The following is a 21,141-nucleotide window of genomic DNA, read 5'->3' on the forward strand; positions in this document are numbered from 1 at the left end:
TTGTTTCTTGTGCTACCTCAATCTCCCTCACAACCTCTTTTTCTTTGATTGTGCTCTCTTGTGCATGTTGTATCATCACCTCAGTTAACCCTATTGAATCATCTACCTCAATGTGTACTGGCACAAGTGTTTCAGTTGGTCGGCTTTCACGAGCAATTTCTTACTCTAGATCTAGGTCTCTGCCATTTCTTAGACTCATTGCCATAAGCTGTTTCGGGCCCTGCTCTTTTGGATTGACTTGTGTGTCTGCCGGTAACGTCCCTTGGGGGCGATTATTCAGAGCCATTGATATCTGTCCTAGTTGAATCTCAATGCCTTTTATCGCTGATTCATGTGCATCCACTCTCTCTTTCATTTTTCCATTAGACCCAATAAGTTATTGCAGCATTCCTTTAATTTCAGACAACCCATCTTCTTGTCTCACTATTTGTTGTTGTTGAGGATGTTAATAAGCTAGCTGTTGATTTTGCTGGTTGTATCCCTGTTGCCTTTGGTACGACACAATTTGACCCTGTGGCAGCATAGCTCCAGGATTGCTGTTATTATTGTACTATTGCTGTGCTGGTCTGTATTGCTGATTCTGTTGCCCCCAATTCTGACCATCTTGCCTTTGTCCTCCATAGTAGGCCATATAGTTCATATCTTCCTGATAGTGCTGGTTGTCACTTTCCGCACTCCAAGAGCATGCATATGGTTAGTTAATGCATGGTGTACATAAGCCCCCATTAGTTGCATCAACTATGTGTACCTGCTGCTTCTGGCTTGATTCATCGATCTTTTTGGTGAGGATACTCATTTGTGTCATCAGAGTGGCCATATTTTTGGATATGGAGTTGTTTAGGTCCAAAGCCACTGAGTGAACTACAAGAGTGATCGTAGAGTCTCTTGTCATCCATCCTGAGTTTTGAGCCATTTTATCAAGTAGGATCTTGCATTCTCTGAATGATTTGCTCAAAAATGCTCCACCTGCTGAAGCATCAACATTGGCCTTTAAGTTGTCTGCCAATCCCATGTAGAACCTCTGCCCCAACATCTGATCTGGAATGCCATGATGTGGACACTTAACCAGCATACCCTTGAACCTCTCCCACGTCTCTTGTAGTGTTTCTGTTGGTCTCTGCTTGAAGCTCAATATCTCATTAATTTGTTTGGCAGTCTTATTGGATGGGTAGAACTTGTCCAAAAATTGCTTGACTAATTCCTCCCAAGTAGTGATGGAGTTTATGGGGAGTGAATTAAGCCAAGTCTGAGCATCTCTTGTTACCAAGAATGGAAACAATAATAGCTTTATTGCTTCCGGTGTCACATTAGGTTGCCTTTGCGCGACACATATCGACAGGAGATTTTTCAGATGCTGCTGAGGATCTTCAATGTAAGACCCTGAGAATACTCCCTTGTTCTGCAACAAATGTAGCATGTTGTTTGTGATTTGAAATGATTCTGCTTATATCTGAGGGACTGCAATTGCGATTGCTAGATTTTCAGCGGTGGGTTGTGCCCAATCATATAATGTTGCTTCTGGAACAAGAGGCACCACACCCTGATTATTCGGGTCATTCGCATTGTTTCTGTTGTTTGGATTTTCTATTACATCATCTATGTCTTGTTCGATATGCAGCATGCTTAGAGAATTTCTTGCTTCTTCCCTGACTGGTAATTAGTCTAAATCATAAGAATTTCATGATGTAGTTGTGTTTCTATCGTTCGCGCTGCATATTTACTTTGGGACTACGGAACGGTAGACCGAGAGATCCCCCTGTACTGCATATTTACTTTGGGACTACGAAACGGTATTCCGAAAGATCCCCCTGTACTGCATATTTACTTTGGGACTACGGAACAGTATTCCGGGAGATCGCCATGTATTGCATATTTACTTTGGGACTACGAAATGGTATTCCGGGAGATCCCCCCATGTACTGCATATTTACTTTGGGACTACGGAACGGTATTCCGGGAGATCCCCATGTCTTGCATATTTACTTTGGGACTACGGAACTGTATTCCGGGAGATCCCCCTGCATATTTACGTTTGGGACTACGAGACGGTATCTCGGGAGATCCCCTATTGTGTTTCTGTGTACTGAGTTGTTACCTTCTATGATTTCTTTGTTGTTAAATTTCAGCCTTTATTTTAGTGCGGTATTACACTCTATATTATTTTTATTATATATTTTCCAGTAGGACCCTGACCTGACATCGTCACTACTCGACCGAGGTTAGGCTTGGCACTTACTGGGTACTGATTGTGGTGTACTCATGCTACTCTCTCCACATTATTTTCGTGTGCAGATCCAGGTGCACCTTATCAACCGCACTATCAGTGAGCCGGGACAACTTTGGAGACTTCAAGGTATATCTGTCGCGTCCGCAGACCTCGGAGTCCCCGTCTACTCTTCTCATGTCCATTATCTTCTGTATTTTCCTTGTTATATTCTAATGTATAAAGACACTAGGTTTTTCCTTCTGTAGTTTGTGATTCACGATGTTTCGGGTTTTAGGATTTGTTGTGTGTTTTTGAATAGTTGGTTAAATTTATATTTTTATTTCACTATTCCGCAAAAATGTTAGAATTACCGAGTTGTAGAGAATAGGTGCCGTCACGACGTCACACGGAGGGGAAATTGGGTCGTGACAAGTTGGTATCAGAGCTCTAGGTTCATAGGTGTCGTGAGTCACAAACCGGTTTAATAGAGTCTCGCGGATCGGTACAGAGACGTCTATACTTATCTTTGGGAGGCTATGGAACTGTTAAGAAAATTTCACTACTTTGATTCCTCTTTGTGCAAAAATTGTTGACTTCAAAGATTCTAAACTTCTGTATTCTATTCTCTTACGGATGGTGAGGACACGTACAAGCGGACCAGATGACCAGACACTTGCGGTCCCTGCTAGAGCTGCGAGAGGCTGGGGTAGAGGCTGAGGATGTCCACGTGGTGCAGCCAGAGCACCCGCACGAGCTGCTACAAAGGAGCCACCAGTAGCTCTAGTTGGAGGGTAGGCACCTGAGGTACCTGTTTCTGCACCAGCCCTCCAAGAGACTCTAGCCCAGTTTCTGAGCATGTTCAGAACCTTAGCTCAGGCTGGATTGATTCTACTTGCTCCTACCACATCTCAGGCCGGGGGAGGAGCACAGACTCCCGTCGGCGGTACTCCAGAGCAGCGGGTTCAGGTCGACCAGGTTCCAGAGGTTGTACCAATGCAGCCGGTAGCTCCAGCTCAACTTGAGGTTAGGGCAGCAACTTTTGAGGTGGAGCAGCTCAGACTTAAGAGGTACAAGAAGTACCACCCACCTACCTTCAGCGGATTGGCTACAGATGATGCTCAGGGTTTTTTGGAGGAGTGTCATCGTATTCTCCGTACTATGGGCGTAGCGGAGACGAGCGGGGTTTCTTTTACTACATTCCATCTTAGAGGAGCAGCCTATCAGTGGTACCGTGCTTATGAGTTGAGTAGTCCGGCTGAGGCAGCTTCGCTTACATGGACTCAGTTCTCGGACATGTTTTTGAGAGAATATGTCCCTCAGAGCCTCAGAGACTCATGGCGCACGGAGTTTGAGCAGCTGCGCCAGGGTGCTATGACTGTGTCACAGTATGCACTCCGCTTCAGTGATTTGGCCCGACATGCACCGGCCTTAGTTGCCACAGTTCGAGAGAGGGTTCGACGGTTTATTGAGGGACTCCATCCCAGCATCCGGAGTAGTATGGCCAGGGAATTGGAGATGGATAGTTCTTATCAGCAGGTTGTGAGTATTGCCAGGAGATTTGAGGGCATGTGTTTGCCCGGGTTAGAGAGGAGAAGGAGGTCAAGAGGTCTCGAGAGGCTGGTTATTATTCTGGAGCTCGTGCTCCAGCAGCTCGCCATGGTAGGGGTTATGTGAGCCGCCCCGTTCATTTAGCTCTTCCAGCCGCCAGCGGTGTTCCAGCTCCTTCTAGACCCCATGAGCCTTATTACGCACAGACAATATCTAGTGTGCCTCCTGTACGGGGTGTTCCTAGTGGCCAGTCTAGCAGACCTGGCCCGAGCCAGTCACAATAGCCATGACCTCCGAGAGCTTGTTTTGAGTGTGGTGACACTCACCATGTAGTGAGGGATTGCCCTAAGATTAGGAGGGGTGCACCTCCATATACTTCTCAGCCACAACGTGCTCTATAGGGTTCCCAGGCTATTATTACAGCACCAGCTGCCACCCCACCTGCTCAGCCAGCTACAGGTGGAGGTCGGGGAGGTAGAGGTTGCCCTAGAGAGGGAGGCCAGGCCAGATACTATGCCCTTCATGCTCGTACTGAGGTTGTTGCTTCCGATTCTGTCATTACAGGTATTCTTCCGGTCTGTCATAGAGATGCATCGGTATTATTTGACCCGGGCTCTACATATTCTTATGTGTCCTCTTATTTTGCCCCGTATTTGGGCGTATCTCGGGATTCTTTGAGTTCCCCTATTTATGTGTCTACTCATGTGGGAGATTCTCTTGTTGTGGACCGCGTGTATCGGTCGTGTTTGATTGCTCTTAGTGGTTTTGAGACCAGAGCCGATTTGTTATTGCTCAGCATGGTGGACTTTGATATTATTTTGGGCATGGACTGGTTGTCGCCCCGTTATGCTATTCTTGATTGTCACGCTAAGACTGTGATGCTGGCTATGCCGGGTTTACCGCGATTAGAGTGGAGAGGTACCTTAGAGTATACTCCCAGCAGAGTTGTTTCTTTTCTTAAAGCTCAACGAATGGTTGAGAAGGGGTGTGATGCCTATCTAGCTTATGTGAGAGATGTCAGTATTGATACCCCTACAGTTGAGTCAGTTCCAGTAGTGAGGAACTTTTCAAATGTGTTTCCAGCTGATCTTCCGGGCATGCCGCCCGATAGAGATATTGATTTTGGCATTGACTTGTTGCCGGGCACTCATCCCATCTTTATTACTCCATATCGTATGGCTCTTCCTGAGTTAAAAGAGTTGAAGGAGCAATTACAGGAATTGCTTGATAAGGGCTTCATTGCCCAGTGTGTCACCTTGGGGTGCTCCTGTATTATTTGTAAAGAAGAAGGATGGTTCTATGCGGATGTGTATTGATTACTGCTAGTTGAATAAAGTCACAGTGAAGAACAAGTATCCATTACCTCGTATTGATGACTTATTTGATCAATTACAGGGTGCCAGAGTGTTTTCCAAGATTGACTTACGTTCAGGTTATCATCAGTTGAAGATTCGGGAGCCAGATATCCCGAAGACTGCTTTCAGGACCAGATATGGTCACTATGAGTTTCTTGTGATGTCTTTTGGGCTGACCAATGCCTCAACAGTTTTTATGCACTTGATGCACAGTGTGTCCCGGCCCTATCTTGACTCATTCGTCATTGTGTTTATTGACGGCATCCTGGTATACTCCCGTAGTCGGGAGGATCATGAGCAGCACCTGAGGACTGCACTTCAAACCTTGAGAGAAAAGAAGTTATATGCAAAATTTTCAAAGTGTGAGTTTTGGCTGGACTCAGTGGCATTCTTGGATCATATAGTATCGAGTGAGGGGATCCAGGTGGATCCGAGGAAGATTAAAGCAGTGCAGAGTTGGCCCAGACCGTCCTCAGCTACAGAGATACGGAGTTTTCTTGGTTTGGCAGGGTATTACCGTCGATTTGTAGAGGGTTTCTCGTCTATTGCAGCACCTATGACCAGGCTGACCCAGAAGGGTGCTCCGTTCAGGTGGACATGGGAATGTAAGGAGAGCTTTCAGAAGCTCAAGACAGCTTTGACTACAGCCCCAGTATTGGTATTACCTACAGGTTCGGGGTCTTATACAGTATATTGTGATGAATCGCAGATTGGTCTTGGCGCGGTGTTGATGCAGGACGGTAGGGTGATTGCCTACGCGTCTAGACAGCTGAAGGTGCACGAAAAGAACTATCCTATCCACAACCTTGAGTTAGCAGCTATTGTTCATGCCTTGAAGATATGGCGGCATTATTTGTATGGTGTTCCTTGTGAGATTTACACCGATCATCGGAGTTTGCAGCATCTATTTAAGCAGAAAGATCTTAACTTACGTCAGCGGAGGTGGTTGGAGCTGCTTAAGGATTATGATATCACTATTTTGTACCACCCTAAGAAGGCCAATGTGGTGGCCGATGCTTTGAGCTGCCGGGCAGAGAGTTTGGGGAGTTTAGCATATCTACCAACAGCAGAGAGGCCATTGGCATTGGATGTTCATGCCTTAGCCAGCCAGTTTGTGATATTGGATATTTCTGAGCCGAGTCGAGTATTGGCTTATGTGGTATCTTGGTCTTCTCTTTATGATCGTATCAGGGAGCGTCAGTATGATGACCCCCATCTGCTTGTCCTTAAGGACACGGTCCAGCACGGTGATGCTAAGGAGGTCACTATTGGAGATGATGGTGCATTAAGGATGTAGGGCAGGCTATGTGTGCCCAATGTAGATGGTTTGCGTGAGTTGATTCTCCAGGAGGCTTACAGTTCGCGGTACTCTATTCATCCGGGTGCCGCAAAGATGTATCAGGACTTGAAACAACATTACTGGTAGAGGAGAATGAAGAAGAACATAGTAGAGTATGTGGCTTGATGTCTGAATTGCCAGTAGGTAAAATATGAGCATCAGCAACCAGGTGGATTGCTTCAGAAGTTAGAGTTTCCGGAGTGAAAATGGGAGCGGATCACTATGGATTTCGTTGTTGAACTCCCACAGACTCAGCGGAGGTTTGATTTAGGTGATTGTGGATAGGCTGACCAAGTCGAATCATTTCATTCATGTGATGACTACCTATTCTTCCGAGCAGCTAGCTCGAATCTACATCCATGAGATCGTCATGTTTCATGGCGTACCGGTATCAATTATCTCTGACCGGGGTACATAGTTTACATCATGGTTCTGGAGAGCTGTACAGCATGCGTTGGGTACTCGGGTTGAGTTGAGCACATCATTTCACCCTCAGACGGACGGGCAGTCCGAGCGCACTATTCAAATATTAGAGGATATGCTTCGTGCGTGTGTGGTAGATTTTGGGGGTGCTTGGGACCAGTTTTTTCCACTTGCGGAGTTTGCTTACAACAACAATTATCAGTTCAGCATTCAGATGGCACCGTATGAGGCTCTATATGGTAGGCGGTGTCGGTCCCCAGTGGGTTGGTTCGAGCCCGGCGAGGCCAGATTACTGGGTACGGACTTGGTTCAGGATGCCTTGGAAAAAGTGAAGGTGATTCAGGATAGACTTCGCACAGCCCAGTCCAGACAGAAGAGTTATGCGGACCGGAAGGTTCGTGATGTAGCATTCATGGTTGGAGAGCGAGTCTTGCTCCGGGTTTCGCCTATGAAGGGCGTTATGAGGTTTGGAAAGAAGGGCAAGCTGAGCCCAAGGTTCATTGGTCCATTTGAGGTGTTGCGTCGAGTTGGGGAGGTTGCTTATGAGCTTGCCTTGCCTCCTAGTCTAGCAGGAGTTCATCCGGTATTCCACGTTTTTATGCTCCGGAAGTATCATGGGTATCTGTCTCATGTGTTGGATTTCAGCTCAGTCCAGTTAGACAAGGATATATCTTATGTTGAGGAGCCAGTGGCTATTTTAGACAGGCAGTTCAGAAAGTTAAGATCAAAGAACATTGCTTCTGTGAAGGTTCATTGGAGGGGATAGCCAGTCGAGGAGGCGACTTGGGAGACCGAGCATGTTATGCGCAGTCGTTACCCTCACATTTTCACCACTTCAGGTATGTCTTTATGCTCGTTCGAGGACGAATGATTATTTTTAGAGGGGAAGGATGTAACGACCTGGCCGGTCGTTTTGAGAGTAATATCCCCGATCCCCTATCTACTGCTTCTCCCATATCTATTTTCTGCTATTGTGACTTGCCGGGAGGGTTCGTTTTAGTTTTTAGAGTGTTTTGGGATACTTAGTCCCTAAAACGGGAGCTTAAGTCTTAGGATTTTGACCGTAGTTGGAACTATGTGAAGACGACTTTGGAATGGAGTTTTGTTGGTTCCGTTAGCTCCGTTAGGTGATTTTGGACTTAGGAGCGTGTCCGGATTGTGTTTTGAAGGTCCGTAGCGTATTTAGGCTTGAATTGGTGAAAAATCATTTTTTTGGAGTTTTGGACCGATAGTGGAATTTTTGATATCTGGGTCGAATTCTGATTCTGGATATTGGAGTAGGTCCGTAATATTGAATATGACTTGTGTGCAAAATTTGGGATCAATCGGACGTGGTTTGATAGGTTTCGGCATCGGTTGTAGAATTTTGAAGTTTCAAATTCTTTAAGTTTGAATTGGAGGGTGATTCATGATTTTAGCGTTGTTTGATGTGATTTGAGGGCTCGACTAAGTTTGTATGATTTTTTAGGACTTGTTGGTATATTGGGTTGAGGTCCCGGGGGTCTCGGGTATATTTCGGATGGTTAACGGATCAAATTTGGTTTTGGAAGAATAACTGCAGCTGCTGCACCTAGTGTAATCACACCTGCGCAACACTGACCGCAGGTGCGAGCCCGCAGAAGCGAGCCAAGGGACGCAGGTGCGGTTTGGAAGGAAGAGGCCAGAGGTCGTAGGTGCGGGGGTATAACCGCATCTGCGCATCCGCCGATACGGAAGATTGAGTGCAGAAGCTGAAGGGACCGGGGCGTGAGGGATCGCAGAAGCGGAAAAATTCCGCAGGTGCGGCCCATTGCTCGCAGATGCAGACCCAATCCCCTTAAGTCATTTCCGCACTTGCAATGAAAATTCCGCAGGTGCGGCGTCGCAAGTGCGACTATGGACCGCAGGTGCGAGATTTCTGGACAGAACACTTAAATGCAAGTGTTCGCGGTTTTTGCTCATTTTCAACATTTTGAGCTCGGGTTTGGCGATTTCTTGAGAGCATTTTTGAGGGGTTTCTTGAGGTAAGTCCTTTGTGCTTATTTTTTATCAATAATCATGCTTCCCCATGTATTTTTTCACCTAGTTAGTGTGTATTTAAGGTGGAAATTGGGAATTGGAGGTTAGGAATTTAGAAGTTTGATTTGTGGATTTGGAGGATCATTTGGTGTCGGATTTTAGTAAATTTGATATGGTTAGACTCGTGAGTAAATGAGCTTTCGTATTTTATGACTTTTACCCAATTTCGAGATGTGGGCCCCACAGGCGATTCTTGAGTTAATTTCGGAATTTTTGTTAAAGTGTTGATTTCGTTAATTAGATGAGTCTATTATGGTTGTATTTATGATATGTAATTGCTTTTGGCTAGATTTGGGCCATTCAGAGCCGAATATTCGTGGGAAAGGCATTGTGACCGATTGATTGAGCTTGGTTCGAGGTAAGTGGCTTGCCTAACTTTGTGTGGGGGAAATCCCCTTAAGATTTGGAACTATTGTGATATGTGAGCGCCGTGTACGTGAGGTGACGAGTACGTACACGGGCTAGTTGTGGTAAAACCCGATTTTCTTACTGAGAAGCATCATATTTTCCTGTTATTTTGAGTTATACCATTTTAATGAGTACTAATCTATTTTCATTCTTAATTGAGTTATTCCAATATGTGTAGCTATCATGTTTAGTCTAATACAACATGTCTACGTATCTTAATTGTTTATGTGAATTTTGTGCAGCATGCTTAGTGAATTTCCTGCTTTTTCCCTGACTGGTACTTAGTCTAAATCGTAAGAATTTCGTGATGTAGTTGTATTTCTATCGTTCGCGCTGCATATTTACTTTAGGACTACGAAACTGTATTCCGGGAGATTCCCCTGTACTGCATATTTACTTTGGGACTACGGAACGGTATTCCGGGAGATCTCCATGTACTGCATATTTACTTTGGGACTACGGAACGGTATTCCGGGAGATCTTCCCTGTACTGCATATTTACTTTGGGATTACGGAACAGTATTACGGGAGATCCCCCTGTCTTGCATATTTACTTTGGAACTACGGAACGGTATTCCGAGATCTCCCCCTGCATATTTATGTTTGGGACTACGAGACGGTATCTCAGGAGATCCCCTGTTGTGTTTCTGTGTATTGAGCTGTTACCTTCTATGATTTCATTATTGTTAAATTTCAGGCTTTATTTTAGTGCGGTATTACACTCTAAATTATTTTTATTATATATTTACTAGTAGGACCCTGACCTGACCTCGTCACTACTCGATCGAGGTTAGGCTTGGCACTTACTGGGTACCGATTGTGGTGTACTCATGCTACTCTCTGCACATATTTTTTGTGGCAGATCCAGGTACACTTTATCAGCCGCACTATCAGTAAGCCGGGACAGCTTAAGAGACTTCAAGGTATATCTGTCGCGTCCGCAGACCTCGGAGTCCCCGTCTACTCTTTCTCATGTCCATTATCTTATGTATTTTCCTTGTTAGATTCTGATGTATAGAGATACTAGATTTTTCCTTCTGTAGTTTGTGATTCACGATATTCCGGATTTTGGGATTTGTTGTATATATTTGAATAGTTGGTTAAATTTATATTTTTATTTTACTATTCCGCAAAAATGTTAGGCTTACCTAGTTGTAGAGACTAGGTGCCGTCGCGACGTCACACGAAGGAGAAATTGGGTCGTGACACCTTGCCACAAACTATTAATGTATGAATTTTCTTTTTTTCCTATAGATTTTCAATTGGGTCACAAAAATTATATATGAAATAATTGAAATTATCATTCTCGCTAACTGCATATACCACCGAAAAGGGATATGAGTTTGAGATTGGAGCACGTACCTTATGGAGTCACGATTTCTAATTAGGGCTTTTGTGTTGCTATCAGATGGGTCACAATTTGTGATTTGAGCAGTTAGAATCGAGAGATTTGAGCAGAGAGAAAATTGAGTGGGATAATTTTCTATAGAGAGACGAGCAAGGAGAAGAAGACCTACATCAGTGTGTGCTTCTGTTTTCATTTAATAAGAGTGATTTTTCTTATAAACTTTTATTAGTGTTAGAGGCGACTTAGTCGCCACAAAAAGGCCTTCAGAGGCGACTATATAAAAGTCGCTACAAAACTCTCAAGCCAGAATTTCGGTCTTAGCGGGAAAGAAAAATTCAGTGTTTAGTTGAACGTATTAGGAGCGATATTTGAAAACTCGCCACTAAAAGTATACCTTCTAATTATAGTCGCCACAAAAAGTCTAGCTTTTGTTGCAATAAATCAAATCGTCACTAAATATTGCCACAATAAGTCTGATTTCTTGTAGTATAATGATCGTCAGCATTCCAGTGTTCATCATATTTTGTTTGTTAATCCTCCCAAATAGCCTGGAGTATACATGCCACTTCTTTAGAATATGTTGTTGCTCTTGCTACAAATGATGGATTTGTGCATTTCACACTAACAGTATGCTTAATGTTTCTCTTTTAAACAATAAAGTGTAGTTACATACTTATGAAAAATTAATAATGAGTTATTCATCCATTTGTCTTGGTAGAATGCAAGTTAATATAGTGAAGTCATCCTCTTTTAATTGTCTTGGTAGTATGCAAGTTAATATAGTGAAGTCATCCTCTTTTATTTGTCTTGGTAGTATGCAAGTTAATACGGTGAATTCACCTCTTTTATAATCTCATTCATGTTCATCCGTGTAAGAATATATGAAGTAGTTTGAGCTAATTTTGCAGCTATTTGAGATCATTTAGCGTTGTATACTACACTTCTTTCCTTTAGATTTAGTTTATTTTGTCGGATAAACCGATAATCGAACTGTTAATGATAGATAACCGGTACCCGATAATCCATAGCTTATTGGTTCGGTTATCGGTTTAGCATATTTATAAATCGATAACTGATATGCCGAACTGATAGTATTCACAAAGGAATCGAACCGACCGATACCCACTCCTACTTTGATACTCCTACTTTGATGTAGACTCATTTCATACTATTTTCTTCGTGAAACATCAAAAAGAAAAAGAAAAATCACTATAAAACCCAAAAAAAATGATTTGAATATATTTTTTTTAAAAAGAAAACGATAGATCTAGATTTGCTTTGTTAACATCTTATTCTCAAAAAGAAGAAGACAAAATAAAACATTGATTATATTCTCAATTAAAGTAATATATGTCTTTATTTTGTCTAAAGCACACAAATGACACTTTAACATTTATACCTTACCATGGAAGCAAGGCTTGTATATTCCAGCCTTCATAATCCTTTAAAAATGATGCATCTCTGAACCCATTGTCAAACAATATCACAGCAGCAACAACGCCCAGTCCTTATATACGCTGATTTGAAATATAGTTTCATATAGGAATATCATCCTTTTTAGTTTCATTAATATTTTAAGCCTCTTGTACGTAGTCAAGTTCTGTTATTTTCACCATCAATGGTTGTGGTGGGTTTGTAAATACCTCTTTATCTTTAATCAGAAGTATCGGGTTCAAGTTCTGGGATTGAAGTCGTCTTTGGTAAGAAGAACTATACCCCAAAGCGGGACTTGCCGGGGAGTGAATCAATCGGAATTAATCGGAACCAGACACCGGCTGAGAAACCAACAAAACAAAAAAAAAGTCTGTTATTTTCTTTGTCATCTAGTTTGTGTTGACTACCTTTTAACTAGGATTTAAGTTACATATTACATTATTAGGACAGTTTAACACATGATAGTAGTTTAGTTAGCAATTAATACCTTGCCATAAATTTGCATACAATTACTTTATAAATGACTTGAGTTATAAATATTTTTCTTTTGCGACTTTAATGCATAAAACTTAAACTCCTAACCAACTAACATTGTTTGTTCAATAATAAGGTAGGTACGAAGTAAAATGTCCTTAGAATCTGAAATGGTGGACATCATTACAATCTCAAGACTACAATCTATACCAAGAAAGCGTCAAATACCAAAAGTTCCATTATTCATGAGAATTGACAATCAAAATAGTGATGACTATGATCCTAAAGTGGTTTCATTGGGACCTTACCATCATGGAAAGCCAGAGCTCAATTTTGTTGAAGATTTCAAGCACAAGTCTCTAGAAATGTTCATTCATGGCAGTAATAAAGACCAAAAATTTTTCCTCGAAAACATTCTCGAGGAGATTGAGGATGTTCGAAGTTGTTACCTCGAAGAATTCACGAATAAGTATAACGACTATGATTTTGCTCGAATGATGCTCCTTGATGCATGTTTCGTTCTAAATGATATCGAGATAGTAACAAGGTCTACACCAAATTCTGCGTCTAAACAAACCAACACAATCAAGCATCTTGGTATTGCAGTTTATTTGATCACTAGACGTGACCTATATTTGCTCGAAAATCAGGTACCCGGCCTTTGTCTGGAAAATTATACTGTGTATACTGATCAGATATTACTTTTTTTTTAATCTATGTATATCAAATTTTGAACATGCCCTTTGAAAAATTCCTGAACTCGCCACTGGACAGGTACCCTTTCGGATTCTCAAGCTCTTGGTTAAGTTGAGATATGGGGATGATGAAGGTAGTGGATATTATCCATTTGAAGAGAAGGTGAAAAGCTATTGTTCACAAATGTTTTTCGATAAGCAAGAAGACAACATAGAAGAGAACGCGATGATGGAGATAGAACCTCCTCACCTTCTTGAAGTTTTTCGACGAGTACTTGTCACTGGTAACGATGAAGAAGTTAATGTCAAACAATCGCGTTGTGATTTCATCTTTGATTATTTTCTTGATCGTTTTAGAAAGAATCATGAGTTAGTACACAAACCAGCATTGCTCACAAATGTGTTTCGTTCAGTTATAGATTTGAAATCAAAGGGCATTCATTTTAGGCCTAGTGGAATTGATTCTTTAAAAGGTGTAAGATTTACATCTCACTATTACTATGCAAAACTCAAATTACCATGTTGGTATGTTTCAACATACACTAAAGTATTTTTCATGAACATGATAGCTTATGAATTGTGCCCAAATAGTCCTAATGATAGAGCTGTGGTATCTTACATAAATTTCATGAAATCTCTCATTATTTCACCTAATGATGTGAAAGAACTAAGAGAAGAGAAGATTATATTCAACACATTGGGAAGTGATGAAGAAGTTGTACAAGTTTACAAAGGATTAAAGACTTATGGGGCAGATGATCCTTTAATTTTCAAGAATGTGAAGAGGAATATTCAAGAACATTACAATAGCAAGGGGAAAACTTGGATTGCTGAATTGATAGATACATATTTTAATAGTCCATGGTCTCTAACTGCTTTAGTTGTTACTATTTTTCTTACTTTCTTGACTGTTGTTCAGACTTATTATGGTAGCCCATTTTATCATTCTCATGAAGAGAATATGTGATTTTACTGTGTGTGTTGATTCATGTTTGTTATAATGTGGAATAATCATTCATACAACTTCATTAATTTTAACTTTTCTATTTAAGTTCACAGTCTGTGGTGACAAAATACTAAAATAGTTGTAGCACTAGGAGTCTACCACCTTCCTGCCAATTCCTATTTGAGCAAAATACAAAACTGGCAATTCGGCAATTCCGCTAGCCGAAAAGTGTAGAAAACATGTATATTTTTTGTATATGATATACATATATACAAAAAATACAAATTTAGCAGCAATTAATTTTTTGAAGCGGCTAAAGATATATATCTCTCGTCTTATTTCTCCCACAAAACCTGGATCTTAATTCTTAGGGGTGTGTGTATACAATATAGAGATTTTTTCACTATATCACGGTCCAAGCCCAACTATCAAGGTATTGTTCACTTTGGCCAGATCTCTCTGGACCACCTCAAGTCACGGTTTTATCCTCTTAGATTTTAACCCAAAAGATATCTCAATAGATAAATCATGAACTCGCCCTTAAACCTATCTTGAGTTCAACCGCTAACGGTCCATAAGCTGTTATAAATATATGTAGCTAAACCATATAGTGTGATTATAAATACGTAGGTATATACTTGTCGTTCATGACTCATGAGGCATCTTGAGTTAAAAATAAACATTAGGTTACATAAATTTTGAGAATGCAAATTCAACAAGTTTCAACATGGTTGGGTTCTCCACATTAAAGAACTTTTTTTTTTGGTAAGTTACTACTCCAGGTGCAAGGAAACAGTGCCCAACAACAAAGTTCAAGCTCAAACTAATTTTTAATTATTAATTACCTAGTTTATTTATGTCATTAGACCATAGTCTTGTGCTCTGGTCTATGAGTGAACTCGAAATCAACATGCACAAAAGCTCTCTCAACATCAGGAAGCTGCTCTAATTTTTCTTGCAATGTTTCACCAATATTATGTGCTTGGCTTAGAAGCATGTCCTCTGGCAAAACTATATCAACTTCCACAAAGTAATTTGTACCAAATGTGTATGCTCTCACAGTATCAATGTGCTTGATTTCTTTGTGATGATTCCATATAAGATATGTTAATTTCGCCAGAAATTCTGGTGGAGCTGTTCTTCCGATGAGTGATCGCATATTTTCGATTACTGTCTTTGCCCACGTACCAATTGTGTATAGTGCTATCTGCAAATACATAATGTTATCCTTAATAATAATGGAAAATTTGGAGGGATGTCTTTGAAAATTTCTACTCATTTTATTTGCTCAATCATTTAGTGATAGTCGTCCACCACAATTGGTTTAGCATCCTTTGACTAGACATGAAGTTTAAAAAATAAAAGAGATCTCTGACATAGAAGTTTAATATGCTTAATAAGTCAGAAATACCATATATACATAAAGGTGTCAATCTTGATATAAAAATATAAATAAATGTTTGGAGTTTCTAAAGCTATAAAGATATCAATCTTTCAGGACAAAAGAAAACAAAAAGGAAATAGTACTTAGTAAATTGAGACAGATGTAGTGTCGTATGTGTGTGCACGTGCACCCAAGAGTATGACTTAGTGATCAATAAAATTGATATAAAGGTTGAAATTAGGATTCCTTTTCTAGTAGAGACAAAAAATACAAGTTATTCCCACACGCCAAAGCCTTGGGGAGTAACAAGGTGTCCGGTAAATTTTTTAGTGAGAGATTACATGTACTAAGTGAAATAGTTGAGGTGCTGCGCAAGTTGATGCGAACACCACTATATGGTTCGAACCGTGAAAGCAATCATTAATGCTTGCATTAGGGTAGGATATCTATATCATACCTTTTAGGTGCGGCTTTTCCCGAATCATGTATGAACGGGAAATACGTTATGCATCGAGATGCCTATTAAATAAGTAGATAAAAGCAAAAGAAGTATAAGTGATGATTGTGAACTCACCAATATAGCTCCCGTAGGATCAATCCACCAGCAGAATCGAATTGCTAAAACTGCAGTCACTAATCCAACAGAGTTGGTAATGACATCAAATAAATGGTCTTGAGCATAGGCTCTTACAATTTCATTCTTGAATCTTCGACAATAAACCATAAGCAGAAACTTAACAACAGTGACAGAGACCATGATCCCAATCATCCATTTTTCCTTCTCAGGATCCGTATTAGGACGAGACTGATATGATAAGCATTGAACAAGAAGAAACAATAAACTGACATTAGTGTAGTTTAATCTGTGATAGTACTAAATATTTACCAATTACTCCTCATCTTGCATTTTATCCTTAATGACATGATTTTATAGCCACAAAATTTCATGGCATGTATGAACACAAGTTGCAGAAGTCTCCTTTTTTTTTTGTTTCTTGAACTCCATATTTAGTGAAATACCGTCATATTAATTAAACAAATGGAGTAATGCTTATCATCAAAGTTACATATATCACGTTATATAAGACCAAATTGTATAAATATCTTTTTTATACTATGAGTACATAAAAGTCAACTAACGTGCATAAAGATATTGGTCAATACTTCATCTAATAGCCAAATAATGTAGCATAAACAACTGCGTCTTGAAGTCCAAGAGAAAGATCATGATATAGGAGAACAGTTTTCATCATTTTGTATTATTTTGAAAAGTTAAATTTAGAAATTCCTTTTTTTTTTCTAAAAAAAGACTTTAGAGAACCGAGTCACGTACCTTATGTATGAGTTCTTTACCAGACTCAAATAGTATTTGTAATCCAAGGGTTGCCATCACCGATGCAAAAACAATAATACCCTATAAATATTACATATAAATATTTTATTTGGCTATAAAACTCATATCAGACTGACACAAAGTATAGAATGAATGTAACAAATATCAAAATGTCACAACGTTATTTTTGAAGACTCACCACAGGCTGCATTCTCTTTTTACCAATTGGATAGTGGTATTGGTTTGGATTTTTCATTGCATATACAGTGAACCACAGAATAAATCCAGACAATAAGTCTAAGAGTGAGTCCAAAGTTGATGCAATCACAGCCAAAGATCTACTTGCAATAGAAGCATAGATTTTTGCAATGAAAAGAACCACATTTGCTATGTTTGATACATGAATTGCCATCCTCTCACTCTTAGCAAGCTGCTTCATTTCATCCTGACAAATATTGAGTTGTAGAGAATAAAAGTGAGATTAATCCTACTTTATTAGTTAGACTATTTTGACCTGTTGTAGCAAGTTATCAGAATTTGTTAAGATTACTAGTCTCACTTATATATTATAGACCGTGACTTGTAATTATCTGTTAAGTGACCTAACAAAAGGTTTAAAAAAAAGTAATTGTTGTTTATAAGTTATGCTCTTTTTTTGAGTTTAACTTTTAACCTTTTATGCATTAACAATCTAAAAATTTTCTACTACTATATGTCACTTGAAAGATAACTTAAACTAACCATCTATAATAAGTGAAGTAACGAACTTGAAAAATAGTAAAGTTGACCTCCCACAAGTAAACTTATGCCAAAAACACAAAACTTCTGAAGAGTAGGACACTTTTACAAGGAAAGAAGGAGAAGAAGAATTTTCACTAAAGCAAAATTTCCAAAAATTTGACATTTCCTAAGAGTAGGAAATTAAACTTAGAAAAGTTAGGGGACACATGCCCCGACATCATATCCCCAAGCTGTGATACTGAGGCCAAATATTGACTATAAAAAAAAAATTACACTATTAATATATATATCCTACGAGGCTGTTTGACTTATTTTCCAGGTTATTAATTTTTCTTATTATAAATATTTAACAGTAATATATTTTTAAGTGACATATAGGTCATGAGACTCATGACTAAAAAAATAATAAAGTTGTCGTGTGACCTACAGGTCACGGGTTCGAGCCGTAAAAGCAACCACTAATATTTGCATTAGGTCGGCTGTCTACATCACACTTCTTGAGGTGGTGCGGTGATACTTCCAAGACCCTGCGTGGATACAGAATACTTTATGCACCGGCCTATATATCATATCTTGTGTGAATTTTTAAGTGACGTATAAATTCTTTCATTATCAGTTTATTATTGAGGAAAAGAGACGAACCTCGGTTAGAGTTCCAGGTAAAAAGCCAGATTCATGAACAGTGTCCATCTCATTGAACCCTTCAACCAACCTTTCTTGCTTCTCGTAATATTCAGCTACTTTGCCTTGTTTTTCTATATATAGAGATATATATGAAAATGATTTGTAAGATAAAAGATAAAATCCTTACAAATAATGGATGTTGACAGGCTGAAAACTAAGATAGGTAATAGAAAATTTATAAAAACTATTTTCTTAGTTAAGTAGTTCTTGAAGACAAAAGAAAAAAAAGGATATCCAAACCAAAGTTAGAACTTAAAACAATTGGTTGAAGTGAGTTGTACTTAAAACACACAATTATTTTTTAATCTTGCTTTCAAAAAAAGACGATCTTTCTATATTTAGAAATAATTTAACATTAATTATTTTTATTTTACATACAAATTAAGGTGGTGAAATGTTTAATACTACAAGTTCCAAAGTAGTAATTCCTTTCTTAAATTTTGTTTTCAGTCAAACAAATTCACATAAAATAAAACGGTGGGAGTAATTTGCTAGGAGATGGTTGAATGGATTCAAATACCATTAAAATGCAATGATTTCCAAGTAGTTTTTTTTTTTTCGACAAGTGCAATAAAGCTAGCAAACAATATCATAGAAGAAATATAAAAGATAAAAGGAAGGAAAATTACTAGAAGGGCGACGTAAGAGTCGACGTAAACTGAAAGATTGACGATGATCAGCAGTGCCATTTTCAGGGACACGAAACTCCCCTATATTCAGCCTCCACGACGCCGACGGCGAAGAGGAAGATAACGACAACGGCAACGGCTGATGAGTGGCGCCGCCATGATCACCACCGTTACCGCCAACGATTTCCATGAAAATTGTTACTAAATATTTGTACGAATGACAATGTACTTGTGTTTTGATATTTATCTATAGTTGTATACTAGTAAGTCGAAGTAGGGAGACGCAAAAGGACTCTTCTAAAGATAGGTTTAGTTAAAGATACTTTTGAGGAAAGATAACACATAGATATAATGAGAGGAAAAATAGGCTCAAACTGTGGGAGTTTGTTGGCAATAAGTTTCCTTCATTTTTTTTTACCGCCAAGGAAATAGATATAGCAACAAATAGAATGGTTCACTAACCATATTACCATAGGAGTTATAGGTTTCTAATAACATTCACAAACTAGTTACCCTTCCCTAAATAAAAATATATATAATAACAACAACGTCGTCAGTCGGTCAAACTTTATTCACATTCAATATTTACATAGTGAGCACCTAATTTAAAAGAAGGTGTGGCATACATCAAACTATAATTTATTATAATTAAACAGGTGACACCGGATATTACTAACAACGCCTCAACTTCCTAACACGAAAAAGAAATACAACGCAATGCACAAATAGTAGCACATCCCATACTCAAAATATAAATTTCTATTTGATTGATATTTTTCTGTTAAAAGCTAAATGACTCTTTTTCTACTTCTCTATACAGAATAAGGGTTCTTCTAGTGATAGACTAAGAGTCAGAGTCACCACACACAAGAAATAAGTTAAAACCACTATTGATATTTTTGGGCAGTGGTGTAAACAGATCAGGTTGGTTCGGATTTTTTAATTACCAAATTAAATCAATGGTGTCGGGTTTTTAAATCAATAAATCAAACCAAATCAATAAAGTCGGGTTTTTAAATCTATAAATCAAACCAAAAAAGTCGGGCTTTTCAATCTCAGTTTTTTTCGGGTTTTTCGATTTTTTCGAATTTTCAATTTTTTCCCTGGTAATAGTCTTCATAGCATAAAATATGTAACTTGTGCTCCAAATATTTCTATAGTCCTAGTAGGATACAACTATGTAATGTATTTTTCAAGAAAATAACATAATAATATGAGATGAGTTATGGCATTGTATTAAAATATTCGATAACAAAGATAATAAAATTACATAAAAACAAATATTGCTAACTAATAAGCCATAATAAAAATTAACATAATCTAAAAATACTATATAGGTCATGCTAAAATAAGTATAGCTAATAAGTACTATTAACTACATAACTAAGCACTAAAGAAAAAGATAAACAAAATTATGCACTTTTTATTATAAACCAATGCAAAACTAAAAGTAAGATATCCAACACTATTGTTAATCCTAGTATTGAATTGAATTTTCTTTATTAACATTAGTATTGATTTGAACTTTATTTGACTTACTGCCTTTATGAGCTATAAAATTTATTGGACCATTCAAGAATGTTAAGTCCAAACTTTAAATAATACATTTAAAGATAAATCTGTGAACAAGTTTGAGAAAATATTTATAAATTATATTACAATAAATATTTATATGTATAAAATATTTTTAAAAATTGTATAAATATAATGTCGTGTTGGTTTGGTTTGGGTTTGACTTTTTTTAGTTAAAACCAAACCAAACCAATTATGGTCGGATTTTTTTTCCAACACCAAACCAAACCACAATCGAATTTTTTTTCCGGTTGAACTCGGATTATCGACTCGGTGTGGTTTATCGATTTTCTTTGTGCACCCCTGCTTTTGGGAATTGGGTGGGGTAATATATAGAGCATCTGTGGCAACAATTCTTTTTTTCTACATTACAAAGGTGGATTTATGATTTGAACTTGCTGAATAGGTCTTAAATTGAATTTAGAGACAGATACACGATTTAAAATTAATGGGTTCAGTTTTTAAGATTTTTAATATTGAACAAATTGCACTGTTAAAATTATGAGTTCAAAAATATTATTTATTGTAATTTTAGTAGTTTTTTACATCTAATATTCATATTGT

General features: G+C 38.7%; 2 protein-coding genes and 1 non-coding gene across 3 annotated transcripts; 2 read left to right on the top strand and 1 right to left on the bottom strand.

Annotated features, from left to right (window-relative positions):
* The first annotated feature begins 1,043 nt into the window (after positions 1–1,043).
* Positions 1,044–1,150, top strand: LOC142177746 (small nucleolar RNA R71). The gene has a single exon (XR_012706304.1). It is a non-coding gene; the product is annotated as a small nucleolar RNA R71 (small nucleolar RNA).
* Positions 1,151–12,179: 11,029 nt separating this feature from the next.
* Positions 12,180–14,255, top strand: LOC107811899 (UPF0481 protein At3g47200-like). The gene is made up of 3 exons (XM_075246474.1): positions 12,180–12,487; positions 12,730–13,243; positions 13,368–14,255. Exons 2-3 carry the CDS (start codon positions 12,746–12,748, stop codon positions 14,253–14,255), a joined length of 1,386 nt encoding a protein of 461 aa, XP_075102575.1. The 5' UTR covers positions 12,180–12,487; positions 12,730–12,745.
* A 648-nt stretch (positions 14,256–14,903) lies between these two features.
* LOC107811900 (metal tolerance protein 10-like) lies at positions 14,904–19,318 on the bottom strand. Its single transcript, XM_016636893.2, has 6 exons — positions 19,006–19,318; positions 18,335–18,447; positions 17,151–17,396; positions 16,952–17,032; positions 16,193–16,423; positions 14,904–15,441 (listed from the first exon to the last, which is right to left on the bottom strand). Exons 1-6 carry the CDS (start codon positions 19,193–19,195, stop codon positions 15,097–15,099), a joined length of 1,206 nt encoding a protein of 401 aa, XP_016492379.1. The 5' UTR covers positions 19,196–19,318; the 3' UTR covers positions 14,904–15,096.
* Between the last annotated feature and the right edge of the window lie 1,823 nt (positions 19,319–21,141).

Source organism: Nicotiana tabacum, chromosome 23 (assembly GCF_000715075.1).
Source record: "Nicotiana tabacum cultivar K326 chromosome 23, ASM71507v2, whole genome shotgun sequence".
Taxonomy (NCBI): Eukaryota; Viridiplantae; Streptophyta; class Magnoliopsida; order Solanales; family Solanaceae; genus Nicotiana; species Nicotiana tabacum.